The 17,468-nt window shown below is 38.2% G+C and overlaps 2 protein-coding genes and 1 long non-coding RNA gene across 3 annotated transcripts; 2 read left to right on the forward strand and 1 right to left on the reverse strand.

Moving 5' to 3' along the window:
• The first annotated feature begins 472 nt into the window (after positions 1-472).
• LOC112843319 (uncharacterized) lies at positions 473-2,641 on the forward strand. Its single transcript, XR_003215604.1, has 5 exons — positions 473-624; positions 1,069-1,194; positions 2,179-2,265; positions 2,458-2,488; positions 2,590-2,641. It is a non-coding gene; the product is annotated as an uncharacterized LOC112843319 (long non-coding RNA).
• Positions 2,642-2,655: 14 nt separating this feature from the next.
• On the forward strand, positions 2,656-8,460 carry LOC106096867 (uncharacterized). The gene is made up of 6 exons (XM_025901847.1): positions 2,656-2,681; positions 3,537-3,833; positions 4,208-4,246; positions 4,416-4,463; positions 5,797-5,901; positions 6,982-8,460. Exons 2-6 carry the CDS (start codon positions 3,818-3,820, stop codon positions 7,191-7,193), a joined length of 420 nt encoding a protein of 139 aa, XP_025757632.1. The 5' UTR covers positions 2,656-2,681; positions 3,537-3,817; the 3' UTR covers positions 7,194-8,460.
• A 4,487-nt stretch (positions 8,461-12,947) lies between these two features.
• LOC106096859 (uncharacterized) lies at positions 12,948-17,148 on the reverse strand. Its single transcript, XM_019354248.2, has 5 exons — positions 17,030-17,148; positions 15,171-15,422; positions 14,782-15,042; positions 13,881-14,027; positions 12,948-13,556 (listed from the first exon to the last, which is right to left on the reverse strand). The coding sequence occupies exons 1-5, from the start codon at positions 17,094-17,096 to the stop codon at positions 13,513-13,515; spliced, it is 771 nt and encodes a 256-aa protein (XP_019209793.2). The 5' UTR covers positions 17,097-17,148; the 3' UTR covers positions 12,948-13,512.
• Positions 17,149-17,468: the final 320 nt, after the last annotated feature.

Below are 17,468 nucleotides of genomic sequence, written 5' to 3' on the forward strand. Positions count from 1 at the left end.
ATGCATAGGTTTATTTAGGCCTAAGGTTGTGCATGTTATCTGTGCTAAAGTTCAACATCAAAATGTTCTGGTGTCACCTAGTGGTTAATCACCTTACTTACAGCATATTTGCTTTGACGGTTGTTCAGCAGTAAAAACATTAATCTTTTAATCCAAATTACACCAATAAAGGTTTTTCTGGGTTTCTGGGTCGTTGACCCAGTATTTTCAGTTCACGTTCACTGTTTATCTACTGCCTGTTCCACTTCCTGTTTTATTGTGTTAACCTTGGTCTGTGTGCATTATGTTCAATCCTCTTCCCATTTATCCTTAGTTCATTATGTTCAGCTGTTCACTCACCTGTCACCTATCAGTCATTTTTCAGCCAGTATACTTAAGTCCTCAGCACTCTCCTGGTCTTTGTCGTGTCATTGATGTTATGTTGTCATTCCCATTAGTGCTCAGTTATTCAGCCAGCCACTCAGTCTTTCAGTCAGCCCTACTGTTCCTGCTTTGTTCATTCACCCGCTCCAATAGACCCTCATCATTTCTGCACCGTGAGTCCTGCGTTTGGGTCATCTCTTCCACGCTTCCACACACAAAACCTGGCAAGGTTATTCACAGTAATCATTGGAGATATCTGCTGTGAGTTTTATTTTTCCTGTTTCCAGTCAATGGGTTTTTGTATTCTTCAGCCTTATTGCACAGTTTAAAATGTTCAAACACAGGACACATGTGACATTTCATATTAATCTTTAACCTTGTAGAGATGAAAAGAAATCATTCCAACACTGCATATATTAGTGTAGCATAGCTTGGATGAGTAAAGAGCTGTGAAAGAGACTTTGTTAAATCTGAATGGATGAATAAGGAGACAAAAAGCTTAATTTTGTCAGATCGGGAGGGAAGAAGTCTCTTCCCTTCACATATATCAATCTTACAGATAGGGCCTTGCCAACTGACCAACAGCTGAACCTGGTGGTGATGTCATTTAAATGCATTTGATTACAAATCAATGCACCATTTAAAACCTCAATTTGTATATTGTGTGTACTGTCATCAATTTTCTTTTACTTTCTTTGAACATAGTGGACCATGAATATCACCTGCTCCTCTGATGGGGGATATTTACCAGGGGGGAGAGATCCTGCACTTTTACAAGTCAGACTGGCTCATCATGGTGGTAAACAGCAAGCAGGGACGTCACTGTCAGAGGTGACATCATGTTTTTGTCCACTGAATTTCAGTTTCTTTTCTTGATATATTGTACTCTGTTACATTTCTTGTAATTTCAACTGTGACTGAAAAAATGAGATTGAGGAGATAAACAGAAAGGAGCTGCCTCATCATCAGGCAGGCAAAGGTGAGGAACTCCCTAATTTGGAAGGGATTTCCAAATTAGAGCTCATTCACACCCAACAGAGCCAGCTGAGGTGACTGAACCAAAAAGCCTAGTAGGTGAAGTGTTTTGGGCACATCATAGGACGAGGAGGAGGTGAGGAGACCACAGAGCACATCCAGGACATGCTGGAGAGATTACATGTCTGATTGTCTGTTCATGTGTGTTACGTTTTATTGGTGTTAGAATAACATAAATGAGTACTTTCCCATGGCGGTGACATCATCTTCACCCGCTGATATCACATAGCCCGAGACTTTCACTTTTTATTTCACTTGGATTAAATGTGCTAGCGCATCACTTTTCCTGTCTTTTACTGTGGATAATTTAATGTTCCGCAGGGAATTCGTTTAATTTAGAGGAATTCTAGTTTGGTAATAGAAACGTCTGTTGACCCACTCATGGAAATTCAAGTGACTTTTTGCATGGCAGTTCTGCTCTTCAAGGTCCTTCACTGTGGTAAATATTTTCTAATTTAATAATGTAGACTACTTATCTGTATCGATCACGCTATTCATAAATGCATTTCTAATTGGAAGTACAAAAACAACCAAAACAGGTTTTTTCAAGTCTGGGTTCTGAGCAGACTCATTGTTCATGTTTGTTTTTGTTTGTTTGTTTGTTTGTTTGTTTGTTTCTAAATGGGATTTGAAGCGGGTCTTTTATGCTCATGTAACGGGTTGGATTGGTTCCTGCATAGTGAACTAATGACTGTATTGCTCTGAACGCAGCATGAACATTCACCCCTCCCCTAGCTGTCTAATCAGACTCCTGGTATTTGGCACTCATCCCTATGATAGATGGCGACGATCATAGCCTGGCCTTAGCGTTGCAGATCGGATTCATGCTCCCTGACCAATGTTTGGCTGTGTAACTGTTAACGAGTGGTGAGTAGGATCCTCCTATGAGGTCTGCAGTGTGGTTTATAGTAGGGTGGACCCTGGATGACTGCTCCTCTCTCTTAGTGTACCCTGCTGACGTCTTGTTGTTATCCTTTGTGTCTGTGACTTTCTTTTATCGTGTTTTAATCTTGTCGTGTGCCATTTGGGTCTCTGCGTCTCTTCTTTGATGGCGCTCAGCTTCAGTGCACCGGATGGTAATATTTTAAAGGTGTGTATATGTACATCAGTTTTTATATTATTCACTGTTTGTTGTTTCTTTTTTAATTGCTTGATTTATAGGTTCATTTTACTTTTTTTTTATTTTGGTAGAGAGACGGCCGCTTGTGAGCGTAAACACCGGGATGCGAGCACATTTTAAAGCACAGTTAAGTTGCGTTGCGAATTGCAGTGTGACGTCACGGGTGAGTAACCGGTAGCAGCCCTTGGGCACTCCTCCCTGTAGGTTGCCTGTTGAGCTGCTATTTTAACTAGAGCAACATGCTGCCAGTGAATCTTATCTCTTTAAGCAATGTCTGATTAAAAAAGTGTATTTATTAAAGCTCTGCTGGTGTTGTAAGTTCTGCCACTTCATTTGTTGTTTTCTTTGCTGCAGCTCGATATTATTTGCACTTATTTTGTTTAATAAACTTTTTCAAATTGACTTTCAATGCCTCTGCTTTGCCAGTAACCTGTGTCTTTGTAGCTGGTTAATGTAATATTTCCTGGGATGTAACGTCACCCCCAGGTGGTGGTGTTAGTCTCATTTAGCTTCACCTTTCAGTTCCCTCCTCCATGCCGCCACACACACATTAGGTAAGTCGATTTGGCTCTGATTGTGTTTTCTCCATCACCATCAAACACAAGTTGGCGGGATGCAGACTGAGCATTTGGGGCTGAAACTGTCCTTTACTATCATTACAGGATATGATGTATGCTGGTGTAGTGAAGTGGAAAAGGATTTAGAACTTTTAACATCAAGACTCAGGAGAACAGTTTTCAAAAGCTAAAACTGTCCAATAAGGGATCTCTCTGTGTTTTATATGAAATGGCCTCTGTGCATGTAAATCAAACAGAGACCAATCAGTATGGCAAGATAGTTCAGTGGACTAATGTGTAATCATTGTGTCATGACTTGAATTATGATGAAGCATAGTATAACTTATATAATTACTTATTTTAACATGGTTGCAGATTCTTTGTAAAACTAATCTTTCTATTTTTAACATTAACATTTACAACTTTTCTATTTCTTTCTATTTCATTTTGTGAACTTGCAGATGGCCAACAAAGACAGGAGTGTTTGGAAAGATGTGCCACTTCTGGCAGCGATGCAGAGCTTCGATTTCCCCAGGCTCTTAGATGCAGTGACGTCGATAACTGGAGATTGGAGGGAAACTCTGTTGACATCTACTTTTGCCGCTTTGGACATGAGGGATTCCCTTATGAATCTGGGAGAAAGAACATTGAGTATAATGAAGCAGATGGTTCATTCACACTCTTCAGGTTACAGCAGTCTGATGAGGGACTGTATGAAATATGGCATGGCCATTACAGGAGCATGTGTGTTGAACTTGGTAAGAAGTTATCCAAGGCAATTTTTTTTCTTCATTATGTATGTACAGGGAATGAAAGATTCAAAGGTTAATTTTATCGTTGGCACCACTATCTACAAGAGAAGTTAAGCAACAAGATAAATGGATGACTAATTATCAAAGGAAAATGTGTCAGGTTCTGCAGGTTATGTGTTGTTGTTTTGGGGTGTGTGTGTGTGTGTGTGTGTGTGTGTGTGTGTGTGTGTGTGTGTGTGTGTGTGTGTGTGTCTATTCCTGAGATAGATATTCTTATACCGCTAAAACAAAATCTGTTCTTTGAAATATCAATTAGGAATATGATATGAATTGATCAGTACATCTATGGATCTAATTAAAAATGCATCTTTTCTTTTTAGTTGTGAGACCAGAAGAAAACAGCTGCAAAGAAGCACTAGGTAAATATTCTCCATCATTTTCATTACAAACACAGACTTTGCTTCATTTCCCAGAAGTGTTCTTCTGTTCTTCATAAGATGTGCGTGTCTTTAGTGAGCCCCCTTAAGTGCACTTGATATTCACTGCAAATTTCCCTAATGCAGTTGTCTATGTACTCAAATTTGCCAGGTGGTCAAAATGGTGACTGGACTGTACCTTCAGACTCAGCCGACAGTGGTAAGTAAATTCTCAGTCATTCCCAAAAAGCAAAGAAGTTCACTAGCTGGGAACACATGCTCAGTTACAATGGATGATGGTGGATGAGGGAACGTGAACTGATGCTGCTGTTTGGGGAAGGCCTCGGAGGGAACTGGCAGTAGAAAAAAAAGGGGGCTGGGAGGGTGGGGCATGAAAATGAATACAGCAGGTATTAGTGAAGGGTACATATTTAGGCTGAAGACTGAAAGGGGAGTGGATGAGGTGAGGTCCTGCTCCTCAAATTCAGAGAAATGTGAGCTGCACACACATTTCCTTGATTTAGGGTCTCTGCTATATATACTTTCTTTTACTAAAGAGGTGAAATGTAAGAAGTTTCGCGTAACGACAGCAGCTTTCAAGTGTGTTTAAACCTAATAAGGGTTATCCTGCCATGATGTGACAATATTGCTCCCATGAATAGAGGGTTGGCTTCTTTTGTCTTCATAAACACAGATAACAAATGTTCAGAGGGACTGAGTTTGGGGATATGCTAAATTCTATTTATCTAAATTTCTTCTGGTTCCATCTGCTCCCTTATGTGGTTGCCACAGTGGTTACCTTCTTCTGATTTGCATGTTTGATTTAGCAAAGACTTTTCTCCTGTGAATTTAATATTCGATATATAGTACTGAATTTAAGTCTTGAGCCACCCCTCAATTTTTATTTATTTGCTTCAAGGTAGCAAAGCTTCCTTTATTAAACTTTTTTGTTTTGTTTATAAAATTATTATGTTATTATTTTATGTAAATTAGTATTTTGTATAAATAGTGTTTCTGCATCACCAGGGACATTCCCAAAGAGCTTTTAGCCCAAATTTGGCTGGTGTGCAGTTTCTTTAAAGCTGTTGACACAGTTAGATAAGTGGGGACAAAAGAAAGTGCCAGGCCTAAAAATCTATCAGCAGTAGATAAACAGTATCTTAAAGTCATGTTGTTAATTAACAGAAAAAAAAAAAAGGTTATTCAGGAAGTGGACTGAATATCAGTTTGAACTGGAGATGGACATGGAGTGATGAATCCACATTTGGTTCCAGTTGTCTGCTGTGTTTGGAGAAGGTCATGGTGAGAGGTGCAACAGTGAGTGGCTACAGTCATCTGTGAAACATGGTGGAGCGTCTGTCATGGTTTGGGGCTGCATTTCAGCCAATGGTGTTGGGGATTTTGTCAAGTTGATGGAATTAGAAAGATAGAAAAATACTAGACTTTGATCCACCAAGAAATACAATATGGAAAGCATCTGATTAGCAGTGGCTTCATTTTCAGTGACTTGCATGGCAGATATATGTGTATTATTGTTTATTCTTTTATTCCAGGTATCATCGCTGCAATAAAGGTAATTGCAGGTCTTGCTGTTACAATTCTGATTTTTGCTGTCTTCAGTTACTGGATCATAAAGAAGATTTCTAAATGTAAAGAAAGTAAGTCACTTCATCTATATCTGCTCCATGAAATTCAATTTTTACTAATTCTCATTATATTTGCTGAATGCATATGCACATCTATAAAGCGTGGACTTGGTACTCAAAATTAATTTACTTTAAATTTTGTTAATTTACTGCAAAATTTACAGTGTTCAATCTGAATTGAATATGAAGTGAAATCACCATCTATACATACAAGATGAACATAGTTCTCTCATTGGAAAAGTGCAGAAGTGGTTCCTATAATAATCACATGATCATTATAGACTAGTTGATTAGACTCCCATGTAAACAATGTCGACTTTACTGCAGAATTAAACAAATATACAGGGTTAAATTTGTTGTCTCTGTGGATCGTCTCCACATAGAAGTTGTAGAAAGTGTATATGTTTTTTCTCCTAATAACTCTGCATACTGGAGTTAGGGGCATGGCTGTTTTGACTGACAGCTGTCTTCGGTGGCCTCACCTCCCTAATTATAGATAGATAGATAGATAGATAGATAGATAGATATAATTTTATTTCGAACATGCAAATATAATTGAAATAACAACAGAAAAAAAAACAACAACAAAAAACAAAACTTAAAAATCATCAAGTTTTCATGTATGTCTATGTCTACAGAATGCGTGTGCTCGAAAAGGAGTAGGATGAAGTTGACACTTTTTTTTTCCCTACCCCCTTATTTCAAATTTCATTGCTTACAAATCCATATCCAGGATTCAACATTATTTGATCATATATGTTTAACTATGTACAAGTCTAACACATTGAACATACACAAATAAAAATTTTCAGCACGTAAACCAGAACAACAACAAACTACATGTTTACATAAACTAATCACCCTGTCTAAAACACCCGCTTAATCTCTGAGCTTATTTAATATCTATGTGACAAACACCTTAATGAACACTTAAGGTTGGGTTACTCAGGCCTTGATCTATAAAAAAATGAGGACACAATGAGACAACTCAGTCACTGAGAGGAAGATTTCCTATATTCATGCAATTTATTATTTTTGAACAATTGTGTGAATTTTTGTATTGATGTACTTGTCTTGATTTCATCTGTACAGGTGTTCCACACACTAACTCCTCTGACTGTAACGCTCTGATATTTTACATTTGTCCTAACTACTGGCTTGCTGAACATAAGGATTCCTCTCGGGTCATGAGTATTTGGTCTTATTTGGAACAAGTTCTAAATGTTGTGGGGCAAATGTGCTGCTTTGTACATTGTTTGCGCAGTTCTGAGGTCAACCAAATCTTTAAATTTGAGAATATTTAATTTGATAAAAAAGTGAATTTGATGGTTCTATTGAAGTAGTTTTATTTATTATCCTTATTGCTCTTTTTTGCAGAATGTAGATTGGATGAGTGTGTGTTTTATACATGTTTACCCACACTTCTACACAGTGTGTCATGTACGGCAGTATAATAGAACAATAGAGAGTATATAATGATGTTTGATTTATGAGATCCTTAACCTTATAGAGAATTGCCAGAGACTTCGATATTTTGGCTTTGATATGAGTAATGTGGGGAATCCAGGATAGTTTGTGATGTATTATCACACCAAGGAATTTTATTTCAGATACTCTGTCTAATTCAGTGTCATTTATTGTCAGTTTACTGTTAGTAGAATATGTGCGATTCCCAAATATTATGAATTTTGTTTTGCTCAGGTTCAATGTTAATTTATTATGGTCAAACCAGGTCTTCAGATTATTTAATTCATTTTCTAGCTCATTCAGAAGTTGTTCCAAGTTACTTCCACAGCACAGTAAGTTTGTATCATCCGCAAATAATATTATTTTCAAAGACTTTGAAATAGCACATATCTCATTAATATACAATATGAAAAGCAGCGGCCCCAAAACTGATCCTTGGGGAACCCCACACACAACAGGTTTCAGTTCTGACTTCATGGCATTTATTTGGGTAAATTGTTTACGGTTTTTAAGGTAACTGTTAACCCATAATAATGCCACCCCTCTGACCCCATATGTACATAGTTTGTTAAGTAAAAGGCTGTGATCAACTGTATCGAATGCTTTCTTTAAATCTAAAAAAACTCCGACAGCATATTTTTTGTTATCAATAGCAGTTGTTACTGTATCTATAAACTCCATTAAGGCATGCCTTGTGGTCCTTTTGGGTCTAAATCCATACTGCTGTTCATATAGTACATTGTTTTTTATGATAAAGTCATATAATCTATTGTAAAATATTTTTTCCAGTATCTTAGAGAACTGCGGTAGAGATGGGCCGATAGTAATTCAATCAATAAACCAGACATTTCCACTGTTCATGCTGTTGCTGCCTTTTGAAGCATTTTAATGACAAATAATGTGGCTTACTCCATAGACCAGACAGTTTATCGTTGATGTCCTTCGTGATATTACAGTATTTATTAATGGATGCAGGTTGTTGTCAACTTTGAACATCTCTAACCTGAGGTGCATCAATATATAGACATGCTGTAACTTAAGGTTTAAATCAGTAATTATATTTTTGTTTTTACTGAATACTAACCATCTCAACTCTGTTTTTTCACACAGGACCAGCAGAGCAGAATGACAATATGGAAATGAATGAAAGTTCTACAGTAGCAGAAAGTGATGGGAACAATACTCAAGATACTACCGACGCTCTGATGGAAAAACACCGTGCAGAGTCAAAACCATGCCTTGTGACTGAAATCTCATCTCCTCCTAGCTCCTCTGGTGCCAAACCAATGTCCACAAAGTCTTAAGGATTTAAATTTTTTTTAGTTTGTGGACAGAACAGTTTTAATCAGGATTAAATCAAGGTTATTGAAATTAACTCCTTTATTTTAATTTTAGTTAACTACATCAAAATCAAGACTAAAACTGATGTCTTATCTCAGCATTTTCAAACAATAAAAATAAAAGATAACTAAACCCACAATGGAAATTAATTAAATCTGAACTGAACTAAAAACAAAAATTAAAGCTAAACAATCGAGAAGTGTTTGTTACTGCAATCAAAGACTTGAAAGGTGAAAAGTGAAAGATTCAGGTGCCTCTTTGACATGGTCATGATGAAGTTCAAGCATTGAGGAGGACAGCTGATTTATGTGAACTTGAATGCGTTGTGGTTGTTGTGCCAGAAGGGATGATCTACTGGGATTTTTCACCCACATCCACAGGGTTTACAAAGAAAAAGAGATGGGTAGTTCTCTAGGTGAAACTGTTGATTTTAGTTGAGCTTGAGCTGATAAAGGAGTAAACAGTAACTCAAACAACCACTAATTACAGCGTTTAGTACCAGCTGTATCTCATTTAAACACCACAGCCTTATTATTATTATTATTACTGACTTTGTTCATCCCATCATGGCCACAGCTTACCCAACTTCTCATTGCTGCTGCCAGCAGGGTAACACACCATGTCACTAGGTTCAGATCATCTCAAACTTGTTTCTTGAATATCACAGTGCATTCACTGTTTTCACATGGCCTCCACAGTCATCAGATTGAATGTCTTTCTGACGTGCTTGAATGGGTTTTATAGGTCGACAAATCTTCAGCAACTTTGTGAATACAAATATCTCTGAGCAATGTTCCCAGAACCTTGTTGAATCTAAGCCACAAAGAATTAAACAGTTCTGACGGCAAAAATGGATTCAAGTTGGTACCACCAAGCTGTATGTAATAAACGTGGCTGAGGAGTGTTTAAGTCTACAAACTGCAGTGAAACTCAAATTGGTGTTCTTGGTGGCTATAACCTCAATCTCGGATTTGATTTCTTTTTTCTATCTTTTTTTTCTACTTAACACTGATAAGCTCTATTTACCAAGCTGTGACCAAAGGATCATATAAATTAGTTTAGCCATATAGCCACAGGTTTTATCCAAGCTGATTCAGGAGATGATTCATGAAAGCCACAAGGTGGTGCTACAGGAAAGCTTCTAAAGCTTGCTGTGTTTCTGTTGTATTGCTGAACACGAAAGCTTTACATGTCTGGGTGCTACCAAATGTAACCACTATATATCCTTTTATTTGGCTGTTTCATTTCTCATTTTGAATTATTAATACCCAGTTGTATTGAAGTCTAGATTTGTTTAAACTTTATGAAATGAACTAAGCATACATACAGTGTTATGCTTGCCTCTTCAAACGACAAACTCACGCGATTTGTTTTCTCACACGGAGGCATGAACCACATGTCTTAAGGCTCAGTGCTGTTTAAACCATCTGGCTGTTCCTGTAGCCTTATGATCCTTGTTTTTTATATGTTGGGTTTTTTTGATGACTAATATAAAATCCTGTTATGTATGCTGTATTGGTTATCTTTCTGACAGTTTTCTGCTGTATGCATGTCTGTGAATACATGTGTATATTTCAGTTACTTTCTACTCTTCCTTCCAGGCAGAGACAGAAAATGTCCATCAAACTGTAGCTCACCGTTATAGCAATCAATTGATTTATCAATTATGTGTATTTTGTTATAAAAAGCAAAATTTCATGATCAGGTAAACATGCAATGCCCACTCCCCATACAAAGAACAATCAATTAAAATCTAAGACTTTTATTATTTCATAAATGCCACTATTGTATATCTACATTTAAATTATTTTCCTGTTTCATTGCATTTACCATGGCAAGCCTTTTAAAAACCACAATTCAAAACTAAAACTGATAAATGGATGTTAGAATGTAGTAATTAGCTTAACAGGTGTGGGTATTTGTTACTTCTAGACCCAGTTTAATCCATTTCAGTCTAAAGGCTGTGTGGAAAACTGCTTACTGTGTATTTAGAACATGTAGAAAAACACATTTAATAGCTGCACCCAGGATTCAGTTTGTTTACCAAAGTACAATTGTAATTTAATAAAGTGCAACTGTACCTTATTAAAGAAAAAGAGTTAATCTACTTGCTTCTTTCAAATCTAGGGTGTACAGTATATCAACAACATAATGAATCTGCAGTACCTGCTTCCAATGGACTAGCAACATAAAGACGTTCAGATCAACTTATTTTAATCTACATTGAACAGTAAATACACAAATGTTTACAGTTACACACTTTATAGTAGGATGGTTTAATTTATTTTTTTAATTTCAGTTTTCTTTGACCTTGAAGTATTGCATACTATTGCATGGTGTATTTTATCATCTTTTTTCACATGACCAGAGCAGAAATGGCTGAAATCTTTGTCTGCAAAAATGTGAAATTTTAAGATTTATTAATGGAATGTGTTGTGTTCAATGGGCATTGTATCTGATAAAATAAAATGTAAACCCTTTCACGTGATATGTTATTAGTCTACATGGTTTCTTGACCTTTTTCTTAAGGTCAACTTTGACCTTGGGCACTAACAATGACAGTCAAGGTATTCGTGTCATTGTCTGAGACCAAGATTTAAACATATGACTCCACTTAGCACAAACTACTTCCTAGTTTCACTCCCTATGACAGGAAGTGCAAACGGTGGAATAAAATATCTTTCAGTTTTATTAAGTGACACTATTGTGCAGTGACAGTAGCTTATTGGCAAATTCAACAGTAAAGTAAATATTTCAGAGTATGCAGGCTAAACAGAGTAAACTTCACAGTCATGCAAGCATGCCATTCACTATGTGATAAGTTATACATATTATATTTTAAGCTGAGGATTTTTTTAAAAACAATAAATGTTGTCTTGATGCATTTATTCATCCAGATAAGCAAATCCCAAAATGTTGATTCTGCTCTTCTGGACGTTTTGTCACCCATCCAAGTTACTTCTTCAGTCTCAATTTTTATTATTTAAGTTTCTAGTTCTTAGTTCCTTGTTTTAGTTTAGTCAGTTCCCTCTTTATGCAGCCTATCTTAGTCTTCTTTGGCTCTAGGAGGAGGCGGACGCACTTTTTCTCCTCTCCCTTATCTTCCCTGCTTATGTCCTTGTCTAGTCTCGTGTTTTTCTTTGTATTTTCCCTGGAACATTCTCTCACAGTCTGTTCTCTAAAACCTAAAAGAGGAATTATGGATTGGATCAACTGGTCCCTGAATGCAATTGACACCCCTTTCTCAACGAGAAGTTTGGGCTTGGGTGAGCCTGAGTGGTGAAGACATCTACCTATTCGGAACCATGGTAACAGGGTTCTGGCTGATCGGAGCTGGCTTGGCCCTGACTTATCGAAGAATTAAGAAAGCGGAACCAGCTGTTCAAACCCCCACAAGGCTGCCCGCTGGGATTGGAACGATGGGAGAGGCGTGAGTTTCTCAAAATGGGCTCATTGAGTCAGCACGGATAAGATCTTGGAGAGGCTACGGCTGCTGTGAATACTCAGAATAAGATCTCTGACTGCAGACTGGATACATCTTGGAAGGGCTAGCCCGGAATAACATCTCTGGGCGCAAAATTGGATGACATCTTGGGGAGGCACACTGCCGTGAGTTCTCAGACATTGGCTCCTTGAGCACAAGAAGTGACAACATCACAGAACGCAAGTATGGCGAAGCTCGCGGCTCTCCAATGGGAGATTGAGAGACCAGTGTTGGACTGTAGAACTGCTTTGAAATTCATATGAGCTGTTCGCACTAAAGTAAAAAAAAATAACATCACTTATGCGGATACCCCTTTGGCGCCAGCTGCAAGGCCGGAGCTGAACAAAACACCCTGATAACGACTGTGTTTAGTCTGTTCCTTCCCATTCCATGCAAGGCCACCTGGGTTGGCTGGAAGACTGTTTACTTAGCCTGGCAGGGTGAAGGACACTGTCTCAGCTGAACTCTGGACACACACACACATACATATACTGATACTGATAAGCACTCACCGACGCATCACCCTCCCTACCCCGGATCCAACGCCACCTCCAACGCTTACCTCCCCTCTGATGTGGACATCGGGTCAGTTGGAGGCGCAGTCGAAAGACTGCAGCGGTCCCAGATCAGATGTACACACTGGAACTCTTTCCCATGTTGCTTGTCTGTGTTTATTGTGCTATGGTGTGTTGATATCTGTGCATTCCTGTATTATCCTTTTGTGTTACACATTTCGATGTTTTTTTCCTCGCTACCTAGCCTGACCTGTCTCCCCAATGTGATGTTTGTGTATTGTATGTACGGTCGGCAAGGTCTGTCATCTCGGTTGCGGGCAAAAGACCTGCAACTGACAAATAAAGGCTATCTCTCTCTCTCTCTCTCTCTTTTTCTTGTATCTCTTCCTGCATTCCCTAGTCAGTCTTGTGTCAATGTTTATTTGCCTTTCTATTTCCCCAGTCGTGGCTCTTTGTCTCTGACTCTCTCACCCTCATTCTGTGTCTTCCTCATGTTGTCTGTCTCCTTCCTTCTCTTCCCTGTATTTTCCCTGTATTCAGTGGTGCTAGTTTCAGTTATTGTCAAATGTACTATTTATAAGATTGGGGAAACCTGCAGTCAGTTGAGACTGAAGAAGTCACTTGGATGAGTGACGAAATGTTTTCCCCACTGAAAACGCTACGTTCAGATGAACAGAATCAACTTTTTAAGAAGGATAAATGTTGAGATACTTAATTGCAATGCTCCTGGTGTGACTATAAAAGCTAGCACATGACCAGGTTCAGTATGAAAAATGTTGCAGTTCATCTTTTCTTTGATATTTCCAGCAGGGTTCATCATGGCTGCAACTCAGGAACAGAAGGGTTCCTTTTAGTTCTGCCTGCAGGAAAAGTCGAGGAAAGATCTCTTTAAGAGGAGCCACGAGTGACATTAAAAACTATTTTCTCTTCGAAATTTAAATTGGGATCTGATTCCAAACACAATAAAGACAAAGCATACAGAAATAAGCAAACAATATCTGTGCATTTAGAAAATAACTTAAAAATCAATAAAATCAAGAAGGGTCTCACTTCCTTTTCTATGTTACATAGGCTGTACAATAAAAAACAAAAAAGAAAAACAGGGAACAAAAGGGAACAGCCAGAGGAAAAAGAAGAAGAAGATACTATATTCTTTTGGATTTCAGGTGTCTGGGTGTTCTTACCTCGAGCCCACTTCCGGTAGATGTAGATACACAGTACAAGAATACAGTTGTAGAGGATGAAGAGAAGGACACTAGAAATCACTCTGGCCCAGGGTATGATAGGAGGAGGAGGAGGCAGGGTGGTAGGATTGACTTTCTTGAATTCCACTGTGTGAGAAAAAAAAATGGACATTAAATCATTTGGTTTTACACAAGTACTGGTGATCCAGATGATAATTTAGAAAATAAAATTCAATTTATGATATTTAAAAAATAATTTATTCATTTAGGTTTAGTATAACTTTTGGCTTTCACAGTTTTTCTTGCCCATGCATGAACAAATACTTTTATTGTTATACAGAGACAGAAACTGAGGAGCTCCATTGTGTGAACTTGAAATTGGCTCCCAAAAATACAAATGTAGAAAAATGTATAAATATTAAAGTCATTCCTACAAGTGACTCCTAAATTTCATGTGTCTTCTATACAATTGGTTGGATTTTTTTTTCCTTTTTCATTTGTATGTCAGGCTATAAATCCACTTTAAGAGTTTCATCAAAATAAATACATTTGACAAAGAAATAGATACGTTTTTCTTAGCTTCCTAGTTTTAATGCCTGTCCTACCAACATCGTGCCAGTGCCGGTTCCTAATCTGGAACTGTTTCCATGTATTTACAACACCTTTGGCAAACCAGATCTGGGCCACCAAAGGGCCATCATTCTTTGCGGTATGTGGGCCATGTGTAAGCACATTGTGTGGGCCAGGTCCGGGCCATAGCAATTTTGCTATGTGGGAACTTTTGCTTCATAACAGCTCGTTCTCAAAAGCTATCAAGGTAGAACAAACTGGGGACTACTTGAGTGAAAAAGATAAAGCATAAACAGAACTACTGTAGAAAGGAACAAACGCATCATGTCACCTCTTACTGCGAGGAAGCTCTGCCTCGACTCTCCTTTTGATGGGTGTTTACACTTATAGAAGCCTTCGTCAGATTTTGACAGAGCTGAAAAGGTCATCGTCCCTGCATCACCTGTCCCTATGAAAACACCATCTTTGTAGAATGCAGCTAAAAAATCTGACTTTGAAATGTACTCATCTTCTCCCTTGTAGGAGCAGCGAATTGTCACTTGGTTGCCCTCCATCACTGGATCTATGGGGCTCTCCAAGATCACACCATGAGCTGGAAAATAAAACAATAAACAGCAGTGCAAATATTGATTACTTTTTTCATGTCTAGTTGAGGTTAATAAAATATATCAGAAAGAATTATTAACCTATCAATTATAAAACATACAGCCATGACATTACCAATCACTGTGATTGTTATGTTTTTGCTGGACTCCTTTTTAGATTCACACCAGTACACTCCAGTATCTTTCGGGTAGGCATCCTCGATGATGCAGGACGACTCACTCGGTGTTCCCCAGCCAAACGTGCATTCCTCAATCTTTGAGCCAGTGTTTCTCTTCACTGTCCAGCCAGTAGAATTTGCCACACACTTGAGTTCAATTCTGTCATACTGGAAGAACTGCAGTCTGTTGGGGGTGATGCTGAGTGTGGCTGCAGAGAGGGAGAGATACAGGAATTAAAAAAATATATTTTAATGATTACATAAAAATTTAACAAAGCGTTCCTTCTCACCAGAAAAGAAAAAAAAGTTATATTAGGGATGGGAGGAGCACTGGGAGTAAGGTCACTAAGGCTGTCAAACAACTCTTTAGTGGCTTGGTCATTGGGGTGGATGAAATTCATCCTGAGTTCCTAAAGGCTTTGAATGTTATAGGGCTGTCCTGTCTGACACAACTCTGCAACATTACATGGAGATCTGGGGTGGTGGCTCTGTACTGGCAGACTGGGGTAATGGTTTACTTATTTAAGAAGAAAGACCGAGGGTTTGCTCAACTGTAGGGACATCTAACTCATCAGCTAATGCCAGGGTGTGGAAGAGGAGAGTCTGTCCTTTGGTCAAGCCTGGGATTCAGCAGGAGCAATATGACTTTTGCCCTGTCTGCAGAACACTGGACAGCTCTTTATCCTCTCCAGGATATTCGAGGGTGCATGTGTGTTTGCATAACCAGTTGCACATTCAATTTTGTCCCTTGGAGTATCCTGTGGGGGATACTTTCTTGCTATGCTTCTCTCACTACTGTACAACCATAGCGAGAGAGGCATAGCAAGAAAGGTCCAGACACATGCAAGACATGCTGGAGAGATTTTTATATTTCAGCTGGGTTGGAAATAACTCTCTATCCCCCTGGATGAACTAAAAGAGGTGGAATTAGTGAGAAAGGTGTGGCTTTCTCTGCTCAGATTGCTTCCCACGCAGCCCAAATCTGCATAAACAGTAGAAAATGGATGAGTAGATTTTTTATTAAACAAGACTTAAAACTAGAAAAATTCATCCATTCATCAGTCATTTTTTTGCACTTATCATGGGGTCAGCAGCCTAAGAAAAGAAGCCCAGACGTTCTTTTCTCACAGCTTATCCGGGGGAACACAAAAGTGTTCCCAGGCCAGGAGAGAGATGTAACATCTACAGCTCCAGGCGTTTGCTTTCATTTACTTCTTCTGGTGGCAGAAACTTTGATCGTAAAATCATCCATAAGGGTTCTATTGAGATCACAGCTCAATTGAGAAGTCAATTTGTCATAAACTTCGACTTGTTCCCAGTCAAACAACCACTATTTCTTAAGTGGTGTGAAATCAACACTCCCCCTCCCATTCACAACGTTTTCTGTTTTGTTTTTACTGACTCTCATTCCTCGTCTCTCCAGAGCATGCATCCACATCTCCAAGTTCCCTTTACACCTCTTCCTTACTCTCACTACACATGACAGTGTCAACTGCAAACATCATAGTTCACAGAGACTCCACCCTGACCTCATCCGTTAATCTGTCCTTCACCATCACATTTTCACACAAAAGGGACTCAGAAGTGACCCCTGGAAATTGCATGTCAATATTCACTCCAACAACACTTGAGTGAGGGATCCAACCTAAACCTAGTTTTGACCAAATTTTAATTTTTTGTTTTAATTTATTTAATTAAAACATTGTAGGACCAAGGCCAAGTTAATCACTGAAAGCTACAAACAAATTTATTATTAAAAGAAACCTGAAATCTGAGACAAAAGAGGGAAATATTTTTAAAGCATTAAATTACTCACAGAGCATGAAGAGAAGTGATGTGACCTCCATCCTGTACATGTGCCATTTGCATCTACAGTTCAACATGTAGTCTACCACATCCTGTCCTAACACAGGAAACTATGTAAGCTTCTGCTCAGTAACTTTAAACAAAGCAAACAAAACAAACAAGAAAAAAAACATTTATTTGCGCAAATTGAATTTTAAGCTAGATTGAGTTCTAAGGGGTTCTTTTGAAACCTTTTGAAGGTGCTTAAATTAATATATCATTTATGTGTTTACTAAATGTAATGTCAAGAATGTGTTATAGTTTGTTGACCTAAACAGCTTAGTGAATGCATCCAAATCAATTTTTGTGCTAAAAGACTTAAGCAATGGCTTGATCAGACAATCCAGTCACGAGCAAAAAAGCCTATGACAAAAAAAATCTGACTTCTGAGAAACAGGATATGAAACAGT

The sequence above is a fragment of the Oreochromis niloticus genome, linkage group LG3, assembly GCF_001858045.2.
Source record: "Oreochromis niloticus isolate F11D_XX linkage group LG3, O_niloticus_UMD_NMBU, whole genome shotgun sequence".
In the NCBI taxonomy this organism is placed as follows: domain Eukaryota; kingdom Metazoa; phylum Chordata; class Actinopteri; order Cichliformes; family Cichlidae; genus Oreochromis; species Oreochromis niloticus.